The sequence below is a fragment of the Lygodium microphyllum genome, chromosome 16, assembly GCF_053477565.2.
Source record: "Lygodium microphyllum isolate KBCC chromosome 16, Lygodium_microphyllum_v1.1.10, whole genome shotgun sequence".
In the NCBI taxonomy this organism is placed as follows: domain Eukaryota; kingdom Viridiplantae; phylum Streptophyta; class Polypodiopsida; order Schizaeales; family Lygodiaceae; genus Lygodium; species Lygodium microphyllum.
In genome coordinates, this window is record NC_141150.1 from 114,573,311 (window position 1) to 114,597,538 (window position 24,228).

General features: G+C 38.2%; 2 protein-coding genes across 2 annotated transcripts; one reads left to right on the forward strand and one right to left on the reverse strand.

The window, feature by feature from the left end:
* Nucleotides 1-3,946: 3,946 nt before the first annotated feature.
* On the forward strand, nucleotides 3,947-9,377 carry LOC148023263 (long-chain-alcohol oxidase FAO4A-like). Its single transcript, XM_087696306.1, has 3 exons — nucleotides 3,947-4,652; nucleotides 5,839-6,108; nucleotides 7,281-9,377. Exons 1-3 carry the CDS (start codon nucleotides 4,179-4,181, stop codon nucleotides 9,087-9,089), a joined length of 2,553 nt encoding a protein of 850 aa, XP_087552432.1. The 5' UTR covers nucleotides 3,947-4,178; the 3' UTR covers nucleotides 9,090-9,377.
* Nucleotides 9,378-10,011: 634 nt separating this feature from the next.
* On the reverse strand, nucleotides 10,012-12,240 carry LOC148023264 (uncharacterized). The gene has a single exon (XM_087695343.1). It carries the CDS (start codon nucleotides 12,238-12,240, stop codon nucleotides 10,012-10,014), a length of 2,229 nt encoding a protein of 742 aa, XP_087551469.1.
* Between the last annotated feature and the right edge of the window lie 11,988 nt (nucleotides 12,241-24,228).

Sequence of the window (24,228 nt, forward strand, 5' to 3'; positions counted from 1 at the left end):
TCAAGCAACTCATTTGGATACATATTTCTCAAGTTAGAGCCTATTTTGTTCCAACAGTTCGTTAGCAGTTTACTCTGGACAGTTCTGGAAATTCTTAAATAGAGAGAGGAATGGCTATTGCTAAATTCAAACCAGGGTTTCTACTTGATGTTAGACATCCTAAGCTCCAGGTCTTATGGACAACATGGTGCTTGTACCTTATGTAGCAATGTTGGGAACCATCAAACTCATGTATGTGGAGATTTTAATGCAAGTAGAAGTAATGTATATGGACAACATATGTTGGGATCAATTGTTACTCCAATGAATGGTTATGGATTTGATTATGTGGCATGGTTAGACATGAATATGCAGCACAAGATGGAATGTATGGGCATAGTTCTTACAGGCAGCATTCTTTTTATGGTTATGATCATGATGATTATGCCAATTCAGACCCTAATTCTTTTGAGTAGCAGCATGCTAGTCATAGTCAAGTTTATGATCAACCATTTGGGAAAGCCTCCATTCAAATCAATTTTTCCTTCATCCAATGAGTGGGCAGCTGCAATCAAATGCTCCTATAAAAATTCAGCCTTATGCAGTAAACCATGGACAGCAAGCTCATGGTTATGATTATCATTTGATAGATGGGAAAAATGTCCGCCAATTTTCTTTCAGTGGTGTACATGGCATCTACTTGTCAAGTCGTATCTTTGATAGCATAACTTTCGAGGGCCTATGTTATAAATGCAATGAGAAGAGCACTCTTGGGCATGACAATGTATACTGCAAGGCAAAGCATATTAATGTATTAGTTGTTCTTGAGTTTCATACTCCTCATGGCATTGGAAGAAAGCTTATTCCTCATCAACAACTAATGGAAATGCAAAGGCAGCTGATATGCTACAAGTGTAATGAGTATTGGTCACCTCATCATGAGGGTGTTATTGCATGAATAAACATTTTGCTATAGCCCTTGTCTTGGAAGACCCAATGGAAGATGTATATGTGGGGCAAGAACATGATAGCCATGGGCAGCAAGAAGATGATGCCTATGCTAAAAATTAGGATAAAGATGTGACTGGGCAGCAAGGGAAAATTGCTCTAAATGCCATACATATAACACATGTAGTTGATGAGCAATCATGTATAGAAGAACAAGAATAAGAAAATGTTTTTAGTGACCAAGATGAAGAACCAAGAGATGCAGCTGTAAATGAAGAACAAGAGCATGCATATGATCATGATCTTGGATATGAGCAGCATTATGCTAGTGAACATGGGCAGCATGTTGATCAATACCTTTATGATGGTCAGTCATCCCATAGTCAATATTATGATGATGATCAACAGTTTCTTGGACATCAGCATTATGTTAGGATAAATGAATGTGGTCATGACTATGGAAAACCATTTTATCATGAGAAATATGACAGTCATAGTGGCCATTATGATGTTATTCGAGGAAAGATCTTAACCAGTGATGATATTAGAGGACTACATGCACAAGGCTTATGTTTTAGATGTACTAAACCAATATCTTCTAATCATAAAGATATATGCAAAAAAAAAGAAGGCTAAAGCATTGCTGGTTATAGGGTTTCTAGTTAATGAAGATGAAAGGGCTGAAGAAGATTCAATTGACCAAACAAGCATTGAGGATATGGAATCATTAAATGATGATTTTCAGTAGCTCATACCTCATGTGGATGATGACTTTCAACAACCTATTGATTATGATAATGATTCAACAGGTTTTCTTCATGATTATGGGGATGATACCTTGCATTATGGAGGTGTTGACGATAATGCTGATGATCTTTCATTCCCATATGATCCAGGGATTTACATGAATGCATCTATGGATTATGGACGGGATTTATCACATCCTTTTGATCCTGGAGGTGATAATAACTTTTATGCAGAATACCTCACTTATGAAAGATTTTATGATGGTTTATCATTTTATTCGGGTGAAATTAGCAGTGCTTTGATGGATGACAACCATTTTTTGGGGATTCCTTATGATCCGGGTTGATTTTGGGATGATTTCATGTGTCTTGGAACAGGAGACAACTTGTTGTATAGAAATTCTATGATGAATTAAATTACCCTAACACAATCAAAATATGGGTTTGAGGGTACAGATTAATGCTTTGGGTTACGTATTTCGTATCTACACCTCAAACACTGAATTTGGACACTTCAGCCAAAAGTTATGGGCATTTTTACTTCAACTACCCTATTCAGCCCTGCTCTCTATTTCATGACAGTCACTCCTATCCTATGAAGACCATTTATTGAAGATCAGCTTTTGGAGTTTATCATGGATTATGGAGCCTCTACTCTACCTTCTTACTTGTTTCCATCCTTGTACTCATTGTAATTTCAGCTTTGAGGACAATGCTCTTTTAGGCCGGGATGGCTTGTAATAAAGCATAAGTCACTTTAGTCTAGAGTAGGCTAGGCTTAAGTATAAAAGGTGGAGGTGTAACATGTGTAGCATCTTTTTGGCCATTTTACAAACATTACTTCTTTGAGGTCTCAACCTCCCACCATCGAAGAGGGTGAATACTCTTGGCCACCATAGCTTGGGGTGCATACCTTGCTGCAATCTCTCATCATTTGATTCTCAACCAACATTGGTAATACCATTTCTTGCCAAGCCACCTTGGCTATGGCTTCTTGGCATTTTATGTCTATTTCTTGTATTTTCACTTTAAAAGCTTGCTGTGGAATTTAGCTTTATTACATGCGCATGCACGTATGTGTGAGTCATATATCCTATAGATTTATGTACTTCTTGGCTATCATTTCATTTTATTTAAAGCATTTAATTTGGCTTGTCAAAATTCATTTTTCAAATTTATACTTGTTGGTAGTTTTGTATGTGAGGGGCAACAATTTTCAAATTTATAGTTACTTGCTCAGAAGCTTTGTATTGAGGATTAATGAAGCATCAATTTTTAATAAAAGAATAATGATATCTCCATAAAACTCCATAAGCACATTCCCTTGTTTATCACAAAAGTGAGCCTAGGTTGAGTCACACAACATGCACACATGTTGAGACTATGATGGATGGTATAATGAAAGCAAGAGTAACTATAAAGTGACATATGGCTGGTAAAAACAGTAACTCATGTGATACAGAACCAAAAGTTGTTATGGAGGAGGCATTTTTATCTTTCTTTGGACTAAGATTTGAGCAAATAATATAATTGAGAAAGAAAAAAGAAATTCCATTAAGAACTTATATGCATTATATTCCCACTCTCAATGTTCACGAAAAATCAAGGTTGAATGTATAATGAGCTGCAATTTTTTTAAAAAACCCTCCAAAATTGAAGAGAGAAGGTTTAAAAGCTTGAATGTATAATGAGCTGCAAATTTTTTTAAAAACCCTCCAAAATTGAAGAAAGAAGGTTTAAAAGCTTGAGCTTCCCAAAAATTTTAGTTATTAAAATGGTGAACATATGTAATTTGATTCAAAAATCCTCCCAATTTCCAAATATTGAGTGGAAGGTTTTTGTGTTTTTCGTAAATAGTGCCCACTCTTAAAAAACGTATTGTCACATACACTTTAAGCATACTCATGAGAAACACACAAAATTGTAGGCAGCCCTTTTCTCCATAAAGCTACAGCCTACAACCAAAAGTGACTTCCTTTTCGGTATGTGCTATCTAACTAGTTAGTAGTATGTGCCGTAAAACAACTCTTCATCTCTTTAAGCATGTCACACTTCTCTTCATTGAGAGTGCCATGCATTGAATGTGCATGGTGGGCCCTAATCGTTCCCCATTCATCAAGGTCAGGTGAGCTCTCATACTTCAGACATGAAGCATTGATGAGAGAGAGAAATGGGCAGGAATTAGCTTTGGACCCCAAGGTTACACGTGCATGTGACTCGTGAGAGAGAGAGAGAGGCTCTTATTAATAGGCAAGACATGCTTTGCCAACTTCTCTTATATATACGACATACGATATGCGAGGAGGAGGAGGAGGAGGAGGGAGCATACCTTGAATCCTCGAGGAGGGTTGCAGGAGAAGAGCAACTAGTGTTAACTAAGTCTCGCAAATCATAATCACACAGGCCTTGTAAGTCGTTTCGAACTACTGTCTAATCGATCAGCAGCAGCAGCAGCAGCAGAAGAAGAAGAAGAAGAAGAAAGCTTTGTTTCTATCCGCACTAGACATGTCGATGATGATGAACGGCAAGATGAACCAGCAATATACCGATGATCATGTTGAGTCGAAGATTTGCAATATAGGTCCTGATGATGCTGAGAAGACTAGCAATGGGAAACTATCCGCCCATGACCTGCCTACATGTAATGATTATCTCAATGGCATCCATCCCCTTCTTCGGGGAGGCCAGCCGACCTTACCACATCGGTTTTCTGATGCTCAGATGAGAACCCTCACTGCCCTCTTCGACTGCATCTTCCCTTCCATACCCGACATTGACCCAGCTGATCATGTTATTGATCATCCTCCCCATCATCATCATCACCTTCATCAACTATATGACAGTCAGTCCGAAGATTTCGCGAATTCGAATCGTCATGAATCCTTGCCTGTTTGCTGCCAAACTGCTAATCAGGAGCAGCTGCGCGCCATCGACGCCTATTTCCGCCTCTCCGGCGCCGATCTCAACTTACCTGCAGAGGTTAACTTACTCGTCCCCCATAGACTTCAACCTGCTTTGTGTTAGTATTAAATACAATATATGTGAGTTCTTTGTGCTCTTCCCATATACTTTTCTAGTCCTCTATCCACTTCATATTGATGCGTCCATATGGTGCATTAATCCGAATGTTAAACACTGAATGATGCTGTTAATTTTGGTGGTTTCTGATATTCTGTGATCACTTCATCTGATGCTGCTCAAAAGGTAGACTGCTCAATGCACTCTGGCCTTAATTTGAGCATGCGACAGTCGTACAAAATGACTCTCCCTACGTGCTATATGTATGTTGAAGCAATTGTGGGGGAAAAGAAGATTGAATTACGTGGTGTAAGAATGCACTGTCAGAGATTTACCCTGCCATCCAGCGCATGCTTTGTTTTACAAACTAGGATGGTTTGCAACTAGACAGAAATGAAGCCAGAGAGTTGAATCAATTTCAGCTGCATTGGTGTCCCATACGGTGGATCACAGAGCTCTATAATTTGGCACAGCCATGCTCAGGGGGGGCAGAGAGCTAACTGCGGATGACTTTCGCGGCAAACCACTGTTGCCCTGCAACATAATTGAGATGCAGCCTACTCATAATATTAAGCAATTCTGCTGATGCACCATCCTGCTATAACTTCCAGGGGCACCTCTACTTATTGATGGAGCACATTCTCCGCAAATGACGCACTTATGTACAGACTAACTAGTGGTGCCATGCAAAGGCCCCACTGTGGTGGTGGTTGTACTAATTCCATCTCATGGCAAGAGGATATTTATGTTACTGATCATAACTTGTAGTCCTATATTCTCGTCTGACAGGTTCCCTGGATATAGGATGCCAAGTTTCCCCTCCCCACATGACATGCAAATTAGGAAACTTGAAACATGAGAGAAAGGTGATCTTTTGCACTGATAGATTGGGCTATGTCATTCCTCATCATAATGTCAAGAATTGGGTGCAAATAATTGCAAGATGCATGGCCAATTGGGCAGACTTGTTTTGCTTTGCCTCCATTCTCTGGGTCATGTAACTGGCCTCAGTGTAAGCCTTTGATAGTTAAGGTGTGTGAAATGATCTGTATAGCAAGCAGTCTTCTGGATCTTTTAAGTTCAGTAATTTTGATTTCCACACTTGAATTTGGTTGTCCATTTAAAGTGTGTTGTGGGCCTGTCGCAGGGAGCAGGATATATTGCCAGTGTCTTCAAGAGGAGCCAGTATTGGTTGGTTAGTTTGTCTTTGTGGTTGCTGGGAACCTGGTGGGGGACGTTGGTTTTGGGAGGAAAGCATGCACTCACATCCTCTTTCCCCTTCATCCACAGTTTTGCTGCATTGTCCCCTGCCAAAAGGGAGAAGTTCTTGCTTGCACTTAGCCATAGCCGCATACAATCCAAACAAGAGATCTTCAAGTTCTTTAAGGGACTAGTTGCATGGATGGTCTTTACCAAGGTCCTCTCTATCCCTACAAACCATCTTGTTATTACTTTTTTTTTCTTCTTCTTTGAGAAAGGCTGTGAAGTATTGAATTAAAAAGTTATAAAATATTTTCATTAGTTAAACTGTCCAAAAGAAGGCTTCGAGGAATAGCCAGGGGATGTAGTTCAAAACCGGGGGGGTTATTGCTGTGGCAAAACAGAGTACTGATTACACAATGGCCTCTTCAGCTAAACGTGATGCTTGTTCTGATGAAGGTTATGTAAAACGTTGATGTAATGACATATTTGCTAAAAGACAATGAGCATTACTACTTTGTGTTCGTTCGATGGTTACATGTTGTTATGAGACATCTCTATCTATGTCATAACTCATCTAAGCTTTAAAGTCCCAGATAATAGGGCGGTGCTCACAAGTGAACACAGCTCTTGTCCTTTCTTGTCCGATTTAAAGCTTAGATACCGGCGAGATGAAGTCACTCCTAAGAAGGTGGTAGTGGAAAGCCAGTCCTTTGTAGCATTGCTTGCTGCTTGAAAATGAATATTGACAACCCTAGAATTTAAGGCAGTCTATCGAGAAGCTTTGTTGCAAGCATAGAATTAATCGGATTTTTGGCATTTTGTTTGGCTGACGAACAAATAGCAGATAGCACAAAGGCCGTGCGAAGGTACAGATACAGTGGACTTGCTGATTACCAGCTTGAAAGTCTCCCGCGTGCAGCTTTTGTTGCAAGGAGTAATATATATATTCAGACAGTCCGGCTTATGGGTTGGCCGACGAATTGATAGACAGCAAGAAGACACTGCGAGGATACGAATGCACTGAGTCAGATGCAGAGCTTGTCCTTCTTGTCCAAAGCTATAGAGATGACTATGAGGCATGTGCATATTAATAAGAAGTCGATTGCAATTTGCTGGTAGACTGGTAGTAGAAAGGCGCAAGAGTAAAGACTGCGTTTACGGCAATGTATTGAATGGAGGTTAATTTTTAATACGTACAGAGCTTTGTTTGCAAGGATAGAATCGATAGATCAGGCATCATGCATGAGAATCAGGGCTTTTTGGTGGTATTAATGAAGACAGCAACGCGATGTTATTATAGGGTACAAATGCACAGTGCAGTGGGCTTTTAGGTGGATAATGGATTGCCAGCTGATGCATTAACTGTTGTGTCGTAATTTGTTGCAGGTGGACATTTATGGTCGGAATCCCGTCTTGGCAGCCATTGGATACAGACCTGGCGATGATGAGGACGACGATGGTGAAGCGGCGGCCCACGACAGCAGCAGCAGGAGTGAGCTGACAAAGAGGGTGGTGGACGCCAGAGCGGCGGGGGAGCGGCTCGGGGATGAGCTGGCGGCGCGAGGCCTGGAGAGGCTGGCCGACGTGGAGCACCTGAGGCGCCTCGAGCGGCCCCGTTGCCGCACTGCAGGCGCGACAGTTGGCGTGCGGTGCGACGCAGTGGTGGTGGGGTCGGGGCCCGGGGGCGCCGTCGTGGCGGCCAGGCTGGCGGCGGCGGGCCACAAGGTGCTCATACTGGAGAAGGGAGCCTACTTCCCGCCGGCGGTGCTGTCCCAGCTAGAGGGCCCCACTATGCGCGCCATGTACGAGGAGCACTCCTGCCTCATCACCGACGACTCCCGTATCCTCCTCATGGCCGGGTCCACTGTTGGCGGCGGGTCCACGGTCAACTGGTCCGCCTCCTTCCGCACCCCGCCGCATGTCCGCTCCGAGTGGGCCCGCGCCCACCACCTCCCGCTCTTCACCAGCCCCGCCTACGACCGCGCCCTGGATGCCGTCTGCCAGCGGATGGGCGTCCAGCCCGACGTGGCCCACGAGAGCTTCCAGAACGCCGCCCTCCGCTCCGGCTGCGCCGCCCTCGGCTGCCACGTGGCCACTATCCCCCGCAACTCCCCGCCCCTCCACGACTGCGGCCGCTGCGGCCTCGGCTGCCGCCAGGGCAAGAAGCGCGGCGCGTTGCTGACGTGGCTGGAGGACGCGGCCACCGCGGGCGCCGTGGTGCTGACCTCATGCCGGGCCGAGCAGGTTCTGAGCAGGCCCGTGCTGCTCCCGGCAGGACGGCGGCGCAAGGCGGCGGGGGTGGTCGCTGAGGCGGAAGGAGGCGGCGGGGGGGTGCGCGTCTACGTGGAGGCCGACGTGGTGGTGGCGGCCTGCGGGGCGCTGCGGACGCCGCCGCTTCTGCGGCGAAGCGGCCTGCGCAATCCGGCCATCGGATGGAACCTCCACATCCACCCGACGCAGGTGATGTGGGGCTACTTCCCACGTGGGGTGGGCCCCGAGGGGGTGTGTTACCGGGGCGGCATCATGACTGCCTACTCCACGGTGGCGGCCAACTGGGATACGTCCGGTTATGGCGCGCTCATACAGTGCCCGGCGGCGCTGCCGGGCGTCATAAGCCTGAGCCAGTCGTGGCAGTCGGGGCGGGACTTCAAGGAGCGCATGGCCAGGTACGCGCGCACGGCCTTCTTCATAGTGCTGACGAGGGACCGGGGCACTGGCTCCGTGGACGTGGACGGCGGCGACAGGCTGTGCGTCCGCTACAAGATGGCTGACGTGGACAAGGAGGCCTCCCGGCGCGGCGCGGAGCACGCCCTGCGCATCCTGCTGGCGGCGGGGGCCACCCGCGTGGGGGCCTTGGACACGGACGGGGAATCCTTCTCGCCGCCAAGTGGCTGCGCGGGGGCTGAAGTGGAGGCGGCCTTGCAGGCCTTCGTGCGGCGGCTGCAGGCGCGCTCCTTCAAGAGGCTGAGCACCATGACCGTGTCGGCCCACCAGATGGGCAGCTGCCGGATGGGCGCAACACCGTCGACGTCAGCAGTGAATCCAGGTGGCGAGACGTGGGAGGTGGAGGGGCTGTACGTGGCCGATTCCAGTGTGTTCCCGACGGCCTCTGGTGTGAATCCCATGGTGACGGTGTTGTCGATAGCCTACTGCACGGCCGACACGATTCTTTCTCACTTCCGCAAGCGGCAGTGAAATCCACTCGTCAATAGTGCATTCTCTCTGTCTCTCTCACATTCACATATTTTATTTTTTATTATTCCTCCCTTCCCATCGGTATTATATCAGTGTTCGGGAAAAAAAATTTTGTGAACCTGACATAAATCCTTCTTGTCTTAGCCTAAAGAAGTTTCGGAAAATTTGAACCATCCAAAACTTTTCCATTTCAACTTGAACCGGTCCAAATCCTTTTATCCTACAAATTGAACCGGTCTAATTCCCTTTTAAATATATAATGAAAAGATAATCACCTTTTTATTATTATTTGAAAGGATCTTTATTTCAAAGTTTTTCTTGGAATTTTTTAAATTACTTCTCTTATGCCTTAAAAATGAAAACCTTTATTATCATTAAGAAACTTAATTTACATTTTTTATCTACATTTTTAATAGTAAAAAATAAATGTATAGAGGTGGTTTTTATGTCTCTTAATGGGTCTAGACGCTATGGCCTCAGAGAAGTATATACATCATAAGCACAAAAATAAAAGAAAGTATAAAACAAAAACCCAAAAGAAAATAAGTTAATTTTTTTATTAAAAAAAGAAAAAAAAACATGAAAGAGAATATAATGAAATACAAGCAAAATTTAAAAAAAAAGAATTAAAAAACAAGCATATTTTATTGAAAGAAGCAACCATGATACCAAAAAGAGAAAACAAAACTAACATGAAAGAGAACATAGAAAAAATAAGTTTAACATAGATAAAGAACTAAACATAAAGAAAAAAAAGCAAATTTTACATTATAAAAATATAATAAACATATAGGAAAAAAGAAGAAATTGTGTCAATGAAAAAAGGTAAAAAATTTAAGATAACAAAAGCGCAAATAATGCACAGTGACTTCAATATCATCATAGGCCATAAAAAATCAATTGCCCCTTTGAATATGCAAAGTTATTGCAAAATCAATGAGCAAATTCCTTGTGCTGTGTATAAATGTCGATGTGTTTTTTCAGCCCATAAGTCCATACTCTCAATGAACTCCATATTAGTGAATTTAGAAGGCCCTTCAATAAAGATTTTCATTAATGCATCTAAACTCTTAATCTCCAAACGATTACGTAGCTTACTCTTTATCACAGTTCGAGCACTAAAACCTCTCTCACAAATAGCAATGCTCGAACATTGGACAAGAGCTACTTGACAAAGAGTAAGAACATTACGATAAGCATCCCTCCGCATATTGTTGCAAGCAAGTGCTGAAGTTACCTCTGGTAATGTGAATCTTACCCAATCTCTAGAAGCTTGATGCTTAAAATTTCTAAATTCTTTCTTAAACTCATCAACTTCTATCATTGCAGGGAATTCCTCTATATTCAACTTTTTGGGAAAACCATAAAATGAAGTTACTTTATCTATTTCTTGGATTCCATAGGTTTTTAAGGCCTTCTCTTGTATTGGATGTTGTGTAGGCACAAGTATTTTTAAACAGTTAAGCACGGAATTATCTTCAAATCGAGAATTCAAGTTACTTACCACTGACTTGGCAAAAGCAACTTGAAATTCTAAGGCCCTATTAAAGTCTTCTCCATTAATTTTACGTTTTAAATCATGCTCATAAAACTTATTCCCATGCAAAGCACCTCTTAATGTATATAAATATCCTTTTTCAGGCCCATAGTCTGGAAGGATATCATATCCATATATACCGACACTTAATGCATTCATATCAGGAGGAGGACAATCAATGTAATATTGTGTTATGGATATAATTTCATTCTTCACAAGACTATCTATAGTTGTGATATCTACAAAGTCCTTTTGAAACATTTGGCTTAATGTTGTTAAACCTCTTAAAATGTCAGCTAAGAAATGTAAGCAATAAACACACTCAAATTCAACCAATTCTTCATAAATATGCAATGCCTCTTTTTTTGTGATCTCAAGTATGGCATCTAAAGACTTGCATACTCTACTAATGGCTCTATATCTACTTAACCATCTCACATCAAAAGTATGCTCAAGTCGAAGAATGGGACATGCCAAATCTTGTTGCATAGCTTGCAAGCCTTCTAATCTCTTTGTGCTAACATTGAAATAAGAAGCTATGGCATTAATAAGCTTTTCTAGCTTTTTACAATAAGGCATCTCTTTTGCTACACTTGATATTGCAAGGGCACTACGATGTGCAACACAATGAATTGAAGTTAGAAATGGATTAACATGTTTTTTCAATAAGGCCTGAACACCATTATCCTTTCCTACCATTGTGGAACATCCATCGGAGCCAAAAGCAACAAATCTAGACAAGTCTAGCTTACATTTCTTTAGCTCACTAATAATAGCTTCAAACAAAGATTTTGCAGTACCATCATGCACACGTATAATGCCATAGAAACTTGTCTTGGGAATGCAATCTCTCTCAAGATATGATAAATAAATAACCATATGTCCATGTGAAGAGATATCATTGGACTCATCAATTAAAACACCAAACCATGGACTAGCAGAAACCTTCATTATTGTGGTTTTCATAAGATGTGATGCCATGCAATAGATCATTTCAGCACATGCCTTATCATCATTATAGAGACTAGTTGTATATGGTGCATGACAATCTTGCAACAAATTTATCATCTCAGGAAAAACTGAAAATGGCAAATTTTGTTTAGCAATTAAATATGCAATTCTAAATAATGAAAGTAATGCCTCATCTTTGACTTCCCTTATTTTTTTAACACTCTTTTCAATACAATCTTTTCCTTCAAGCAAAATGGCTTCCATAGCAAACTTATGACAAGTCGTGCAAACATGGGATTTTAAGTTACTAATTTTAAAATTTATTGATCCCCCTTTTGAATATGCACTATGTGGATGAGGATATTTTAAACAATACTGACAATACATTTTTACTTCGTCTCTATCATAAACAACCCATTTGAATTGGTCAAGCCAATTCTCTTGAAAGAGTAAACGTCCTTCTTTTTTTCTTTCAAGTTCAGCCTTATCTTCAAGTGAAATATTATCAAGTGATTCATTCAAAGGCAATACATTAATTGAAGATGACTCCACAATATTATTAGTGTTTTCTTTTACCTTTTTAGAAGGATGCTTAGTTATATGTTCAATCCCGACCCATGAAAGAAGATTTCCTTGTCTTTTTTCTCTTGATTTAGGTGCCATTTCTTGAAAATAAAAAGAGTAGTTTCGATCTTACCTTCTTTGCTAATAATACTTGAAATTTGCTACCTTTTATAATGCCTTTGTTCCTTTGAAAACCAAGCTCCTCATATCTTTAGTCTCTTTTTATCTTCAACCTTCACAAATTTATCAATAAACATATAACAAAAAGAATTTGTTACTAATCTTTCATTTCACCAACCACTCTTAAAAGAAAAGAGATCGCATGCATGCTATTGCTTTATTGAGTGATATCAATACTTAATTAGAAATTACATTGGTAATAGTAGAACTTAAAAGACTAAACTTTAAACTTTAAAACTTAAAGCAAAATGAAAATTGAACAATAAACTTATAAAGAATCGAGATGGTGCTTACCTTCAGGGCTTGCGGGCCGCGGCCAATCTTCAGGGCCCAAATCTTCTTGCGACAGTTCTTTCTCTCTGCGAGTCTGCCAAATTCCAATGTGTCTTCTTTCTCTCTGCGAGTCTGCTGAACACTGAACAGTGAAGTTGTGAACTTTGAAAGTTTGAAGCCTGCTAGTGCTGCCTCACGCCCCCACGCCCAGGTCCCAGGGTAGAAACTTGACCATTGAAGCCTGAACTTTGAAGGCTGACGGGTCACGGCGGACGCTGGAGCCTGGATGGCAGGATGCCCTCTCTCTCTCTCTCTCTCTCTCTCTCTCTCTCTCTCTCTCTCTCTCTCTCTCTCTCTCTCTCTCTCTCTCTCTCTCTCTCTCTCTCAGACCCTGACGCCGGACGGGCCACGGCGGACGACTCCCTGTTGATTCTTGAACACAGTTGAAGCACTGCCTCACGCCCCCAGGGCCCAGGGCCCACGCGAACTCTCTCTCTCTCTCTCTCTCTCTCAGCCCTGATGGGCCACGGCAGAGTCCAGACTCCAGACGCCGCTCTGTTGAATCCTGCTGGCAGCTACAGCGCTGTCTCACCGTTCACGCCCCCACGCAGAGTCCAGACGCCCTCTCTCTCTCTCTCTCTCTCTCTCACGCCCCCACGCAGACTGTCGATTCTCGAAGCCGCACCCTTCAGGGCTCACACCCCCACAGGCAGGCCCCACAGAGCCCACTGCCACGGCCGAGTGCCCACGCTTAAGCCTTAGATTCTAGAAGTTAGAACTTAGAAGCCTCAAGGCTCACGCCATGGATGTCAGATGATGGCGCACACTTAGAAGCCTCCACGCCCACATGGCACAGCGCCACGCCCACACTGCACAGAGCTGCCACAACGCCAAGCCCACGGGCCGCCACAACGCTTAAGCCTTAAGGGCCTAAAGGCTAAGGCTCTGAGCCTTGAGGCTTGAGCGACTGAAGCCTGAGCCTTAAGCGCTCTCTCTCTCTCTCTCTCTCTCTCTCTCTCTCCTGAATCCCTCCAGGCTCCCACAGGCCCAGGCACAATCACGACTCAAGAGTCAAGATTCAAGAATAAGCAGGAAGACAAGGCTCAAGCTTGAATGCAACACTCACAAACTGCATGCAGGCTCACGATTTATCATCACAAGTCTACAAGAGCTCTCTCTCTCTCTCCCATCTGAAGACTGATAGTGGTTAGTTGGTTGCTGCCAGTCGAGTGCAGTAAGAATTAATTATAATTAAAGCTATAATTAAATCTAAAATATTCAAACTTCAAGGCTAGATCGTCACTCCAGAGTCCATCTGCCATTTGGCAAATTGCAATGCATCCTTTAAAGTTAAACTTTAAAGCTTTAAAAAGACTTAACTTTTAAGATTTAATTTAAAATATTATAATATATATAATATATATATATGTTATATTTATTATTTAAAATCCTTTTCTATATCATTCTAAAAGGAGATTCTCCTTCTATTTTAATATTGAGAAGGATATTCTCCTTGGATGATCCAAATTAAACGGTCCGAGTCTTTTTCACCTATATTTTTTACAGGTAAGTACTTCCTGCCCACATATAATTGAACAAGTTTTTTCTTGAAATGAACCGGCCTTAGGATGAAGCGAACCCGTCTTTTCCCGAACATTGTATTATATGCCTCGCACCAAAACTTAAAGCACTAATACTTGTAATACTTATGGCATTTCATGCCCTCATGCATATCTTATTTGGTTTTACATATGCATAAACAATATACACATGCTTTATAAATATACCAAGATATATATAAATGAGTTTTCAATGTGATTTTAGGTTGTATCTAAAACTGAATCAAGCATACTCTTCAAATTCATCACATAAAATTTAACTTATACATATATTTGTATATAAATATGTAAGGATTACCCTTACATATAATCATACTATAGTACCATAAAAATATAAGTGTATAATACAATTTTGTGTATCTCAACCATACGAAAAAATTGAAGGAATTAAAAAATATATACTTATTTTGGATAATATAGATTCATTATCCAATATCAATTATTGAAAATGCTATTATCTTTTAAAGTATCCTTTTATTTTTAATAATCTTTTATTTACAATCGGCAATTTCTTGACTTTATTATTTGGTAATAAATCATTGTTGACATTGCTCATATAAATTTGATTTACAAGTATATAGATGAATGCATAATATAATTTTGTGTATATGAACCATATGAAAAGATGAATGAAAAGAACTTATTTTCAAATATGACTTTACTATCCCAACCATAAGAAAAGAAAAATGAAGAAAAAAGTATGTATATTTTAAGCAATATAGATAACTTTTACTTTTCCTTCAATTATCCAAAGTCAATGTAGGTTGCACAACATTTAAGGGTGATGTGCACATCCCCTCCCAGACTATGTTGTAACATGTGGCTTGTCAACATTGCTTACCGCATCTAAAAATAAGAAATAATATTTTAACTCTATTTTATATAATAAATTTTAAAATAAAAATTATGCAAGTATTACTTGGGTGATGATACTTTAATCTCTATATTGGTAGAGCAATCAACAAAATTCTAAATGAAGGTGATATGAATTAACAAAATACGATAAATATTGAAATTCCCATTTGCTCCAGTTATTTGGTATCCACCTTGTGTGCAAGCAATATATATTGTAGTCACCATTCTATTTGAATAATGTAGTAGCACCAACATACCCATAATACAAAATCTCTAGATATCAAGGAGAGTTCCCATTGGTAAACCCACTAGTTGGTAATGTTTTGATTATCCTCACAAGAGATGGTTGAATGATATCATTCGTTGTATTTACTAATAGTTGTAATGCATATTGTAATTGCATTTAATAACGTGAGGCATAATAATATGGAAAGACTAATTAGGATATCTAACAAAACACATTTAAGAACACCAAATTTTAGTATTATATTATCAAATTTGTAACAGTATCAACTATAAGGTAAGACACCTTAGAATCTACAAATAAACTAAAGGCAGGTGAGTAAAGAAAGTAAATTTGATTTAAAGAAATTAAAAATAATTATTATTATGTTAAAAAATTAACATATTATGAAAGATAACCCACCTTGGGATTTACAAATAAAATAATAATACACAATCTAAAAAAACACTTTAATGAATGTGAAATTGAAGCAACACTTGATATAGAGAATTCAAATTCAAGTAACTTTCTATCGAAAAAGAGAATGAGAATTTGTCATACTTTGTATAAAAGTACCTTTTACATATGTGAACAAATAATCAAAGAAAATAATTTTGATAATGATAAAGTTAAAACTTATACACGTGAATATATTTAGAGAAAAATAAGCACATAAGAGTAAGAAAAGAAAGATTACACCACTTAATAGAGAATGAGAGATTATAAAACTTTATTTAAAACATGTGTGCGTGCGTGCGTGCGCGCGCATGTGTGTGTGTGTGTGTGTGTGTGTGTGTGTGTGTGTGTGTGTGTGTGTGTGTGTGTGTGTGTGTGTGTGTGCGTGCGTGCGTGCGTGCGTGCGTGCGTGCGTGCGTGCGTGCGTGCGTGTGCGTGCGTGCGTGTGTGTGTGAATAAGCAAAGAAAATAAGTTTGTTGGTGGCGATAGTTTTGTGTGTATATTTTAAACAAAAATAAGCCGTTAAAGCAAGCAAAGAAAGACAACAATTGATTAATAATTAAAAGTTGTTGAAGAAGCAAATGAGAGGTTATATGAATTTCTATAAAACTTCCTTGTACACAATGTCGATGGTAGTATTTGCAATGTTTTATTTGCTATGAAGCAAAATTTACTCTATCTAGCAACTTTGCTCTCAAGAATGCAAAAGAGTTGTCCATGAGTAAAGATTGGAGTTTTTAGATAGAATTTCAAAAATGATAACATTTGTCCTTGACATTAATTAATTGACATTGCAAGTGCTAAACAGATTGGAAATTGCAAACGTTTTTTAGAGAAAGGGAGTTGTAACATAGTTTGGATGAAAGTATTCTTGGAATAAATACTTTCCTTAATATTGGTTGCTATTATTATCTTTGCTCTAATAACCTTATTAATAGATGCTTTGCATATAAGTTTAATACCATTGCATATTTTGAAGGGATTCAAATTCTTGAGAAACATTATTAGAGCATTTATTTTTAGTAGCAAGATATAGGGAAAAATACCTCCACCAAGATTAAGAAAATTAAGACATCCATATTGTAGAGGAAGCACTTTCTTTTGTCTTATTATCGACGCAATATTATAGTATTGTCTAACCTCTTGGTATCAACTGCAATGCATGGTTATTTAAAGTTTTCACTTCACTATTATGAGATGCAAGAATGACACATTCACTATAGAATGACCCATATTCATATATGCAATGTATATCATGTTAGATGAAATTAATCAAGTTTTGCATTTACCCTCTATCCAAACGTATTCTAGATGGAATTTGCAACATGTCATTGCTATGTGATAAACTTTTTTCATTAGATATGGAACTATGCATAGTTGTAAATCTAATAGTTGCATGATTATGGTCCTTATAAATATACTTATATAAATATTTTACTACTATAATTATTGAGCATATCTCTATATTTATATAATGATTATACTTGGAACTCAAGTAAGAAATGTAAAGCATAACCCATATATTGTTTAAAATATTCCCCTTGGCATTATGCTTTTTTCCATCATTTGGACATTTATATAAAGGATAACCAATATTATCAATTACAATTGCGTGCACAAACTTCTTTGGACACCCTTTTGTACATTGGTCATTTTTTATGTAAGGACTTCTTTCATTGAGCGCCTCACATGGACTATATATGTTGCACTTAGTAATAATATCTTACAAAGATGAACAATTTTCTTTGTTTAGGAAGTTCATCTATCAAAATGGTGTGATTCAAAGGGCTTAAAATATAGCTCTAATATCAAGAGTATATGCGATTGAGGTCTTTTAAAACTCTATAATAAATACATATCCAACAGCCTTGCCAAATATTTTTTCTTTACTATCAATTTTATCATGTCCTTATGTTTCTCATGAAAAACTCATGTAGTCAAATCTAAGTAATCATATACAAATTGCCTAGGTAACAAAGCATCCGCAATTTCTCGCTACTTAGGATTGCATATCATGATAAAGCTATTCATTGAATCAATATAAGCCTCAGATTCATTCCTAATGTGAACTTAAAATAATCAAGCTTTCCTTTGTTGCACTAATTGCCTTGTAAAAGAATATGGCAATACTATTCTCTTGCCCACAATAACTTTACTAATATTGATCTCAGTTGTATCCATTGCATTCACCATATTTGTTAGCCCCTTATATATGTCAGTTTGCAAAGTTGTTTGATTATGACAATGTTAAGCTAATCTACATTGCTCAATTTCTCAATAAGCATTAGCAATATACTATTGCATCAAGCGGCCACAACTTTAGAGATATACATCAATGCCATTGCGAGTCTAAAGTTGAAAAGCATAATACTATATTTGACTAATATAATTATATTTTTTTATGAGATTTTTAGCACTTAATTGAGGATCAACATATCTATAAGGAATTTGAATATGCCATTCCTCCTCTCCATTTGGAAATAGAATAATATATAATAAAGGTATATATGCCTTATGCAATTAGATATAGTAATCAGATACCCCATTTTGAATGCAAACTTAAATTTTTTGATATTCAACTATGTCATCATCACCTTGTCTAGGAATAATTGTAGCAATTTCACTCACAATTAGAACAAAATGTGGTCTAAAAGTAGATTGATTCTCGAAAATTGACATTCTCATTTTCATAGAGGGATTGGTTTGTAAGTTTGTATCCACTATTCTAAATGCTTGGATATAGACATTGTGATCATGCATCTTACATTGAAGCCCCCTCTAATAAGCCCATACATAATCTCCATGCACGACTTGATAGCTCATGTTTAGTATTATATACATAAAGTTGCACAAACTTTGGCATACGTCGTTCATCATCATTTGGAATTAGGGAATCAATGTGATGATATATTGATCCATCAACATGAAAAGTATAACCACTTGCATTTTGAGAAGAGAGCTAATTAAATTTTGTACCCTTTGAAACAAATGCCAAAGCCCTATTGCATGCAAGTATATTTTTTTAAATTCTGTACGTTGCAGATATGAGCCATTCAACAAACTGCACAAAGGTTGTGGAGGTTGTTGTAAAGGTGGTAGAAGTACTCTTTCACCTATAGAAAAATATTTTCTAGTTGCAATAGAATGTATATATTTTATTTTATTTTTTCATAACTTAATTATGCAATGCTCTCAAACCTCATAAAGTATACTAATGGTATGCACATTTGGTTCTTGAAAGAGGAAATTAGTTGCTAATGGATAAACTTCCAAATTAGGTAGTAGAAGGGTTATTTTTATAATACTCATATAGCATCTTAATATATATATTATTTATAGTTATATTGTTCTATTGACCAATGGAAGATGTCGATACTTCTAAGGTAAGAATTTATGGAGAGAAGGAAAAAATGGTGTACTTGACATTTGAATCTATATACTGCTTCTATTTGTATCATCTTATTGATGGGTTTTAAGTTTGTTAAGAGTCCCACTTAGAGTTTATATGACATTATATCTATCTCTATCTTTTGTCAATTGTTGTAGGTGTTGTAATTTTGTTCTAGCTTTTATCATGTGCTTATGTATAACTCTAGTAACATTAAGCATTAGGATAAAAATGAACTTAGAAATGTGCCTTTTAGCCCTTCCCTCCCCTCTCTCCTCCCTCCTCCCCTCTTTCCTTCTCATTAAATTAAGGAAATGAGGAGACAAGAGTAGTAAAATAATCCTATTATCTCTCTACTTTTGCAATCTTTTTTTACCTTTTATATATTATCCATAAAGGATTTCCTCCAATTCCTTCTCTCTCCTCATTTAAGAATCCTTTTTAAACCAAATTTTATATTAAAAAAGGAGTTACTTATGGGAGTATGATGCTTGGTTTTCAATGCAAAATGATTAGTAGATATAAAGTAATTGATATTTTAATCAAAAATTAAAAAATTAAAAATCTAGAAGTTCCTTTTAAGATATATTGTGGATTTTTTATATCATAGCTTTTGGTCAAAAAAACAAATCTCTTGGTCAAAATTTCCATTTTTCGAATATGTTTTTGGAGGTGAAATTGAATTTTCTAAAAGATAAGAACTCTTGGATACCCCCACCTCTGAGCCATTTTCTCCCATTTCTTTACTCTCTCATGGCTCTACTGCAATCTTTTCTATGTGATTATGCAACCTTCATTAACACAAAATACTACTTACACCTCTCTTGCTCACAATCACTCATCCATAAGTATTGTATGCAATCTATCTATGTATGTCTATCTATCCTCTCTCACTACACTAAGCTACCTCCTTCTCCTTGATATCTTGTGTTCCTCTCTATGCATCTCTACTCTATCTCATCCATAAGCATTGTATGCAATCTATCTATGTATGTCTATCTATCCTCTCTCACTACACTAAGCTACCTCCTTCTCCTTGATATCTTGTGTTCTTCTTTGTGCATCTCTACTCTATCTCATGAGATAACCAAGCCTAGCTCTCCATTTCTGTTAATATCTCGATTCATTCCCTCTGATCTATATATATAAATATCAAACCAACTATTTCCATTAACATCTTTATGTGTCTACTATCGTAGTGTCTCTACTCGTGCCTCTCTAGTTTATCACTGTAAACTCAATAGCCCTATTCCTATTAACATTAAGTATGCCATTTGGCTTCTCTCTAGGCTAACTCTCTGAATACTAAACTTCGTATTTTCATTAGCATCTCTACATTATCAATTCATGTACCTATCAGCTGGAGCATAAGCAATAAGTAAAATGCATATACCAAAGAAAGAGTTACATATTGGAATAGAGGCTAAATATAACCCATTTTTTAAAAGGACCCAACATACTAGTGACAACTCTTAGGTCCTACTACAGAGTTACATATGGGACTGAAGTAGGTGGACTTGTGGATTGATGGGAGAATCTATCCAATTAATCTCCCAATCAATAAACCTTCAACTTTCTCAATAATTACAAATTTTCTAAAGTATGTATGTGAGGGTAGTAATGGGTCTAAAACCTAGAAGTCTAGATTGATATCACATGTATGGATTCTTCCTCTAAAGATGAGAAACCAAAACCAAAGATATGTCATGATGAGAAACAAAAAATTGTCAACTTCATATACAACAGCTCATACAAAAAGTGGAGCAACTGAATGAGACTATAATTTAATGAATTAATCAAATTGTCACTATGTAAGACACTATCCATGGCATTGGTATCTCATATGAGAAGGCAAAGGCACAATTGGGAAGACCTTAGAAAGATATTGTGTTCAATGAGCTGCATAAGCATAGGGTAGTTATAAGTGAATTATTTTTTCATAAAATCACTTTTTGAGGCGCATTGTATCAGTTGATGGTATTTGTATGGACCCTGCAAAGGTTGAGGTAATATGTTTGTGGTCACCTTTGAGGAATGTACATGAGATTCGTAACTTTTTGGGTCTATGCTCCTCTTATAGGAAGTATGTATGCAATTTTGCTAAAATTGCATCTCCATTGCATACTTTGCAAAAAAATAATGTACCATTTAGATGGATAGCTATGAAAATTTCAGCATTTGACAAGTTAAAGAAATATATGACTTCAAAACTTGTGCTTGTGCTTTGCCTAATCTAAGGAAGTCATTTGTGGTCAATGTGATGCATATGACTTCAAAACTTGTGCTTGTGATGTGCCTAATCTAAGGAAGTCATTTATGGTTCAGTGTGATGCATGTGGAAACAACATTGGGACTATTTTAATGCACAATGACTCAATTGTGGCTTATGAGATCCATTTTCTCCTTTGTGGTGTAGAGGAATTTGTAGGTCTATGAGAAAGAGCTCTTGGTTGTAATTCATGCAATATCTACATGGAAACACTACTTGTTAGGGATTGATTTTATAGTGCAGATAAATTGTCACACCTTGAGATACGTCTTGACTTAGACAAAGTTGTTAGAAAAGCAAATGAAATGTGCAAACGTTCTCTCTATGTTTCATTTTTAGATTGTATACCTTGATGGTAAAAAGAATGTTATAGTTGATGCACTATCACGTAAGTCTTAGATTTTTTAAGGTTTGTAAGGAATTATTTGAGGTGCTATAGCTCTTCTTTATGCATACAAGCGGTCCAAATATCATCCATCATTAGGAACATGACAAGATGCTCTCAATTGAAGGGTATGGTCAATACTTGGTGGAATGTCATCTTGCATGAGACTTGAAAACTTTAAAATGCATGTGCGGAATCTCCAATGGTGCAAATACAAAACATCCATGCATATATTGCTTGACACAAAGGGTGGAAGGAAAGGTCAGGAAGAAGAATTAACAAAGGGTGACAAGTATTGTATCGATGCGTGATAAAGAAGATCCCACTTGGAAGCCCATCTTCAATATTTCATTGAATCATCTTCATATTTGTCCATTACATGCTTTTGTTAGAATCATGGAGAAAATTGTACATGTGTATATTTGCTTTGCTTACAAGATGCGACTAGAGAAAGAAACCATTACAATGTGTAGGAATGTGAATCAAGTACTATTAGAAATTAGGCTACACAAGCATTAAAAGTAATGATTGAAAAAGATGAGAAGAGATCAGAAAAAAATGGCGATTTGCCAAAAAAGCCTTTCTTTGGAGGAGTAAAGGCTAAGATGTTTCTATTAGCACCCATCAATGAGGAAGAAAACATCACAATTCATAGACCAGGGATTACGATAAGTGGAAAAAGTTGCATACTGTGGTTTCTTATCGAAATAATGGAGGTAAAACAAGATTCTCCAAAGCTAAGGTTTGGATTACTCTCAATAAATTAGCTTTCTTACTAGCACCATATTAGAGAATTTGAAAAATTTCCAAGTTCGAATTCAAATAAGTGATAAATATTTGACCATATGACTAAATCTTAATCCATATTTGAAAGTGAGATTTGGAAAGGTAGTTTATATAGTATTTAGGGTAGACTCCACCTTTAAGTAGTAAGACAACAAGATTTGAGTATGTGGTCAAATAATAAAGGTATTGGGGGTTCCCAATGTGCATGGAAATTCCCAAATTCCCTAAAATAGTGTTAACTTTAAAAGATGGTGTTTGATAATGGAGATAAGCCAAGGTTTATTGTTGTTACGCATAGTTTTTCTAAGAAAACATGGGACAAAATTTTTATCACACATTACATGGTGCATAATAAGTTAATATTTTAAAAGTGTATGAATTGTATAAATTATTGAGCAAATTTTTACTTATATATAATATGTGTCTTTATAGCATATCCTTGAGGCCCATGGGCTATACTTTGCAGAAAGGGAAGCATCAAAGTTTGGTCCATATAAGGGATAAAAAATTCCCATTGGATAGCATGTGGTGCATGCCAAAGAAAAACCAATGATCATGGAGAGGTGAATAGTAGCAATCCAATGATCCAATTGCTATCTTGGTGGTATAGGATCATAGTAGCGGATGAATCTCAATTCTCACAAAAGAGAGCAAATGAAAGTGTTGATGAATTGGCTGTAGATATGATTGAATCACTTCATGTCACTAAAAGTGTGTTATGAAGTCTTAGTGTAAAAAAAAACCATGCCAAGTGGCTAAAAACAAGGCTTTAAGAAGGTAGTAAATTGTTTTAAAAAGAGCTAAGATAGTAAGATAAAGAATGTCTTTAGTGTGAACATAATTTATTATTTAAGAGAGAAAGAGAGAGTGTGTCTATGAAAATGAGTCTGAAAGTTTAAGCACTATATAAGAGGGTTTTACGTTCTATCTTATTCATTGAAATTTCAAATCTCTTGATGTGTAGAAAAGATGGCTAATTCTAAGGTAGCTTCCTCAAAGAAGCTTCCCCTCAAAACCCCATATCTCATTTAGCTTCATGGAGTATCTACTAGCTTAGATATAGTCTTAGTGGACAATGGCACTTCACAGCCTACAAACAAACCACCCCCTTCTCAACCTAACCCAACTTCCTCAAGCCATCTTGAGAGGGGTCCTCCTTAGCATCCCCACAAGAAATGCAAGTGAAAGCCATGTATAATGGCCTAAGAGAAATCATGAAGTACCAGTGCTCTTTTGATCTCATCGTTCTAAAGGTGAGTTTCTCAAGACTTGTTTACGAGATTGTGCAAGACCTCTACTGCATAGAAAGCAAGAAGTGGTCTTTGGCGGCATAGTTTCAAGATAGACTCGGTCGCTTCACAAAACAATGTCTTTATGCTTGGGAGTATGCTGCAGAGACCTTTTTGGTAGACTTGATTACTAATGCTTAGCATTGTGCAATATATGCAAAGTGTATCATTGTAACTCCCAAGGGCTTTCAACTTGTAAAAAATCTTCAAGTAGTGAAGGATGTGTTCGTTTCAATGAAAGGAATATAGTTTGTAAAGACTATGAGCACCATGGCCCTCTTGGATTTTGTATGGCATATACCAAGCAAGCTGCTCCTCATTTTGCCTCAACATGCCATGGCTCTCCTCAACCTTGCATGGTAT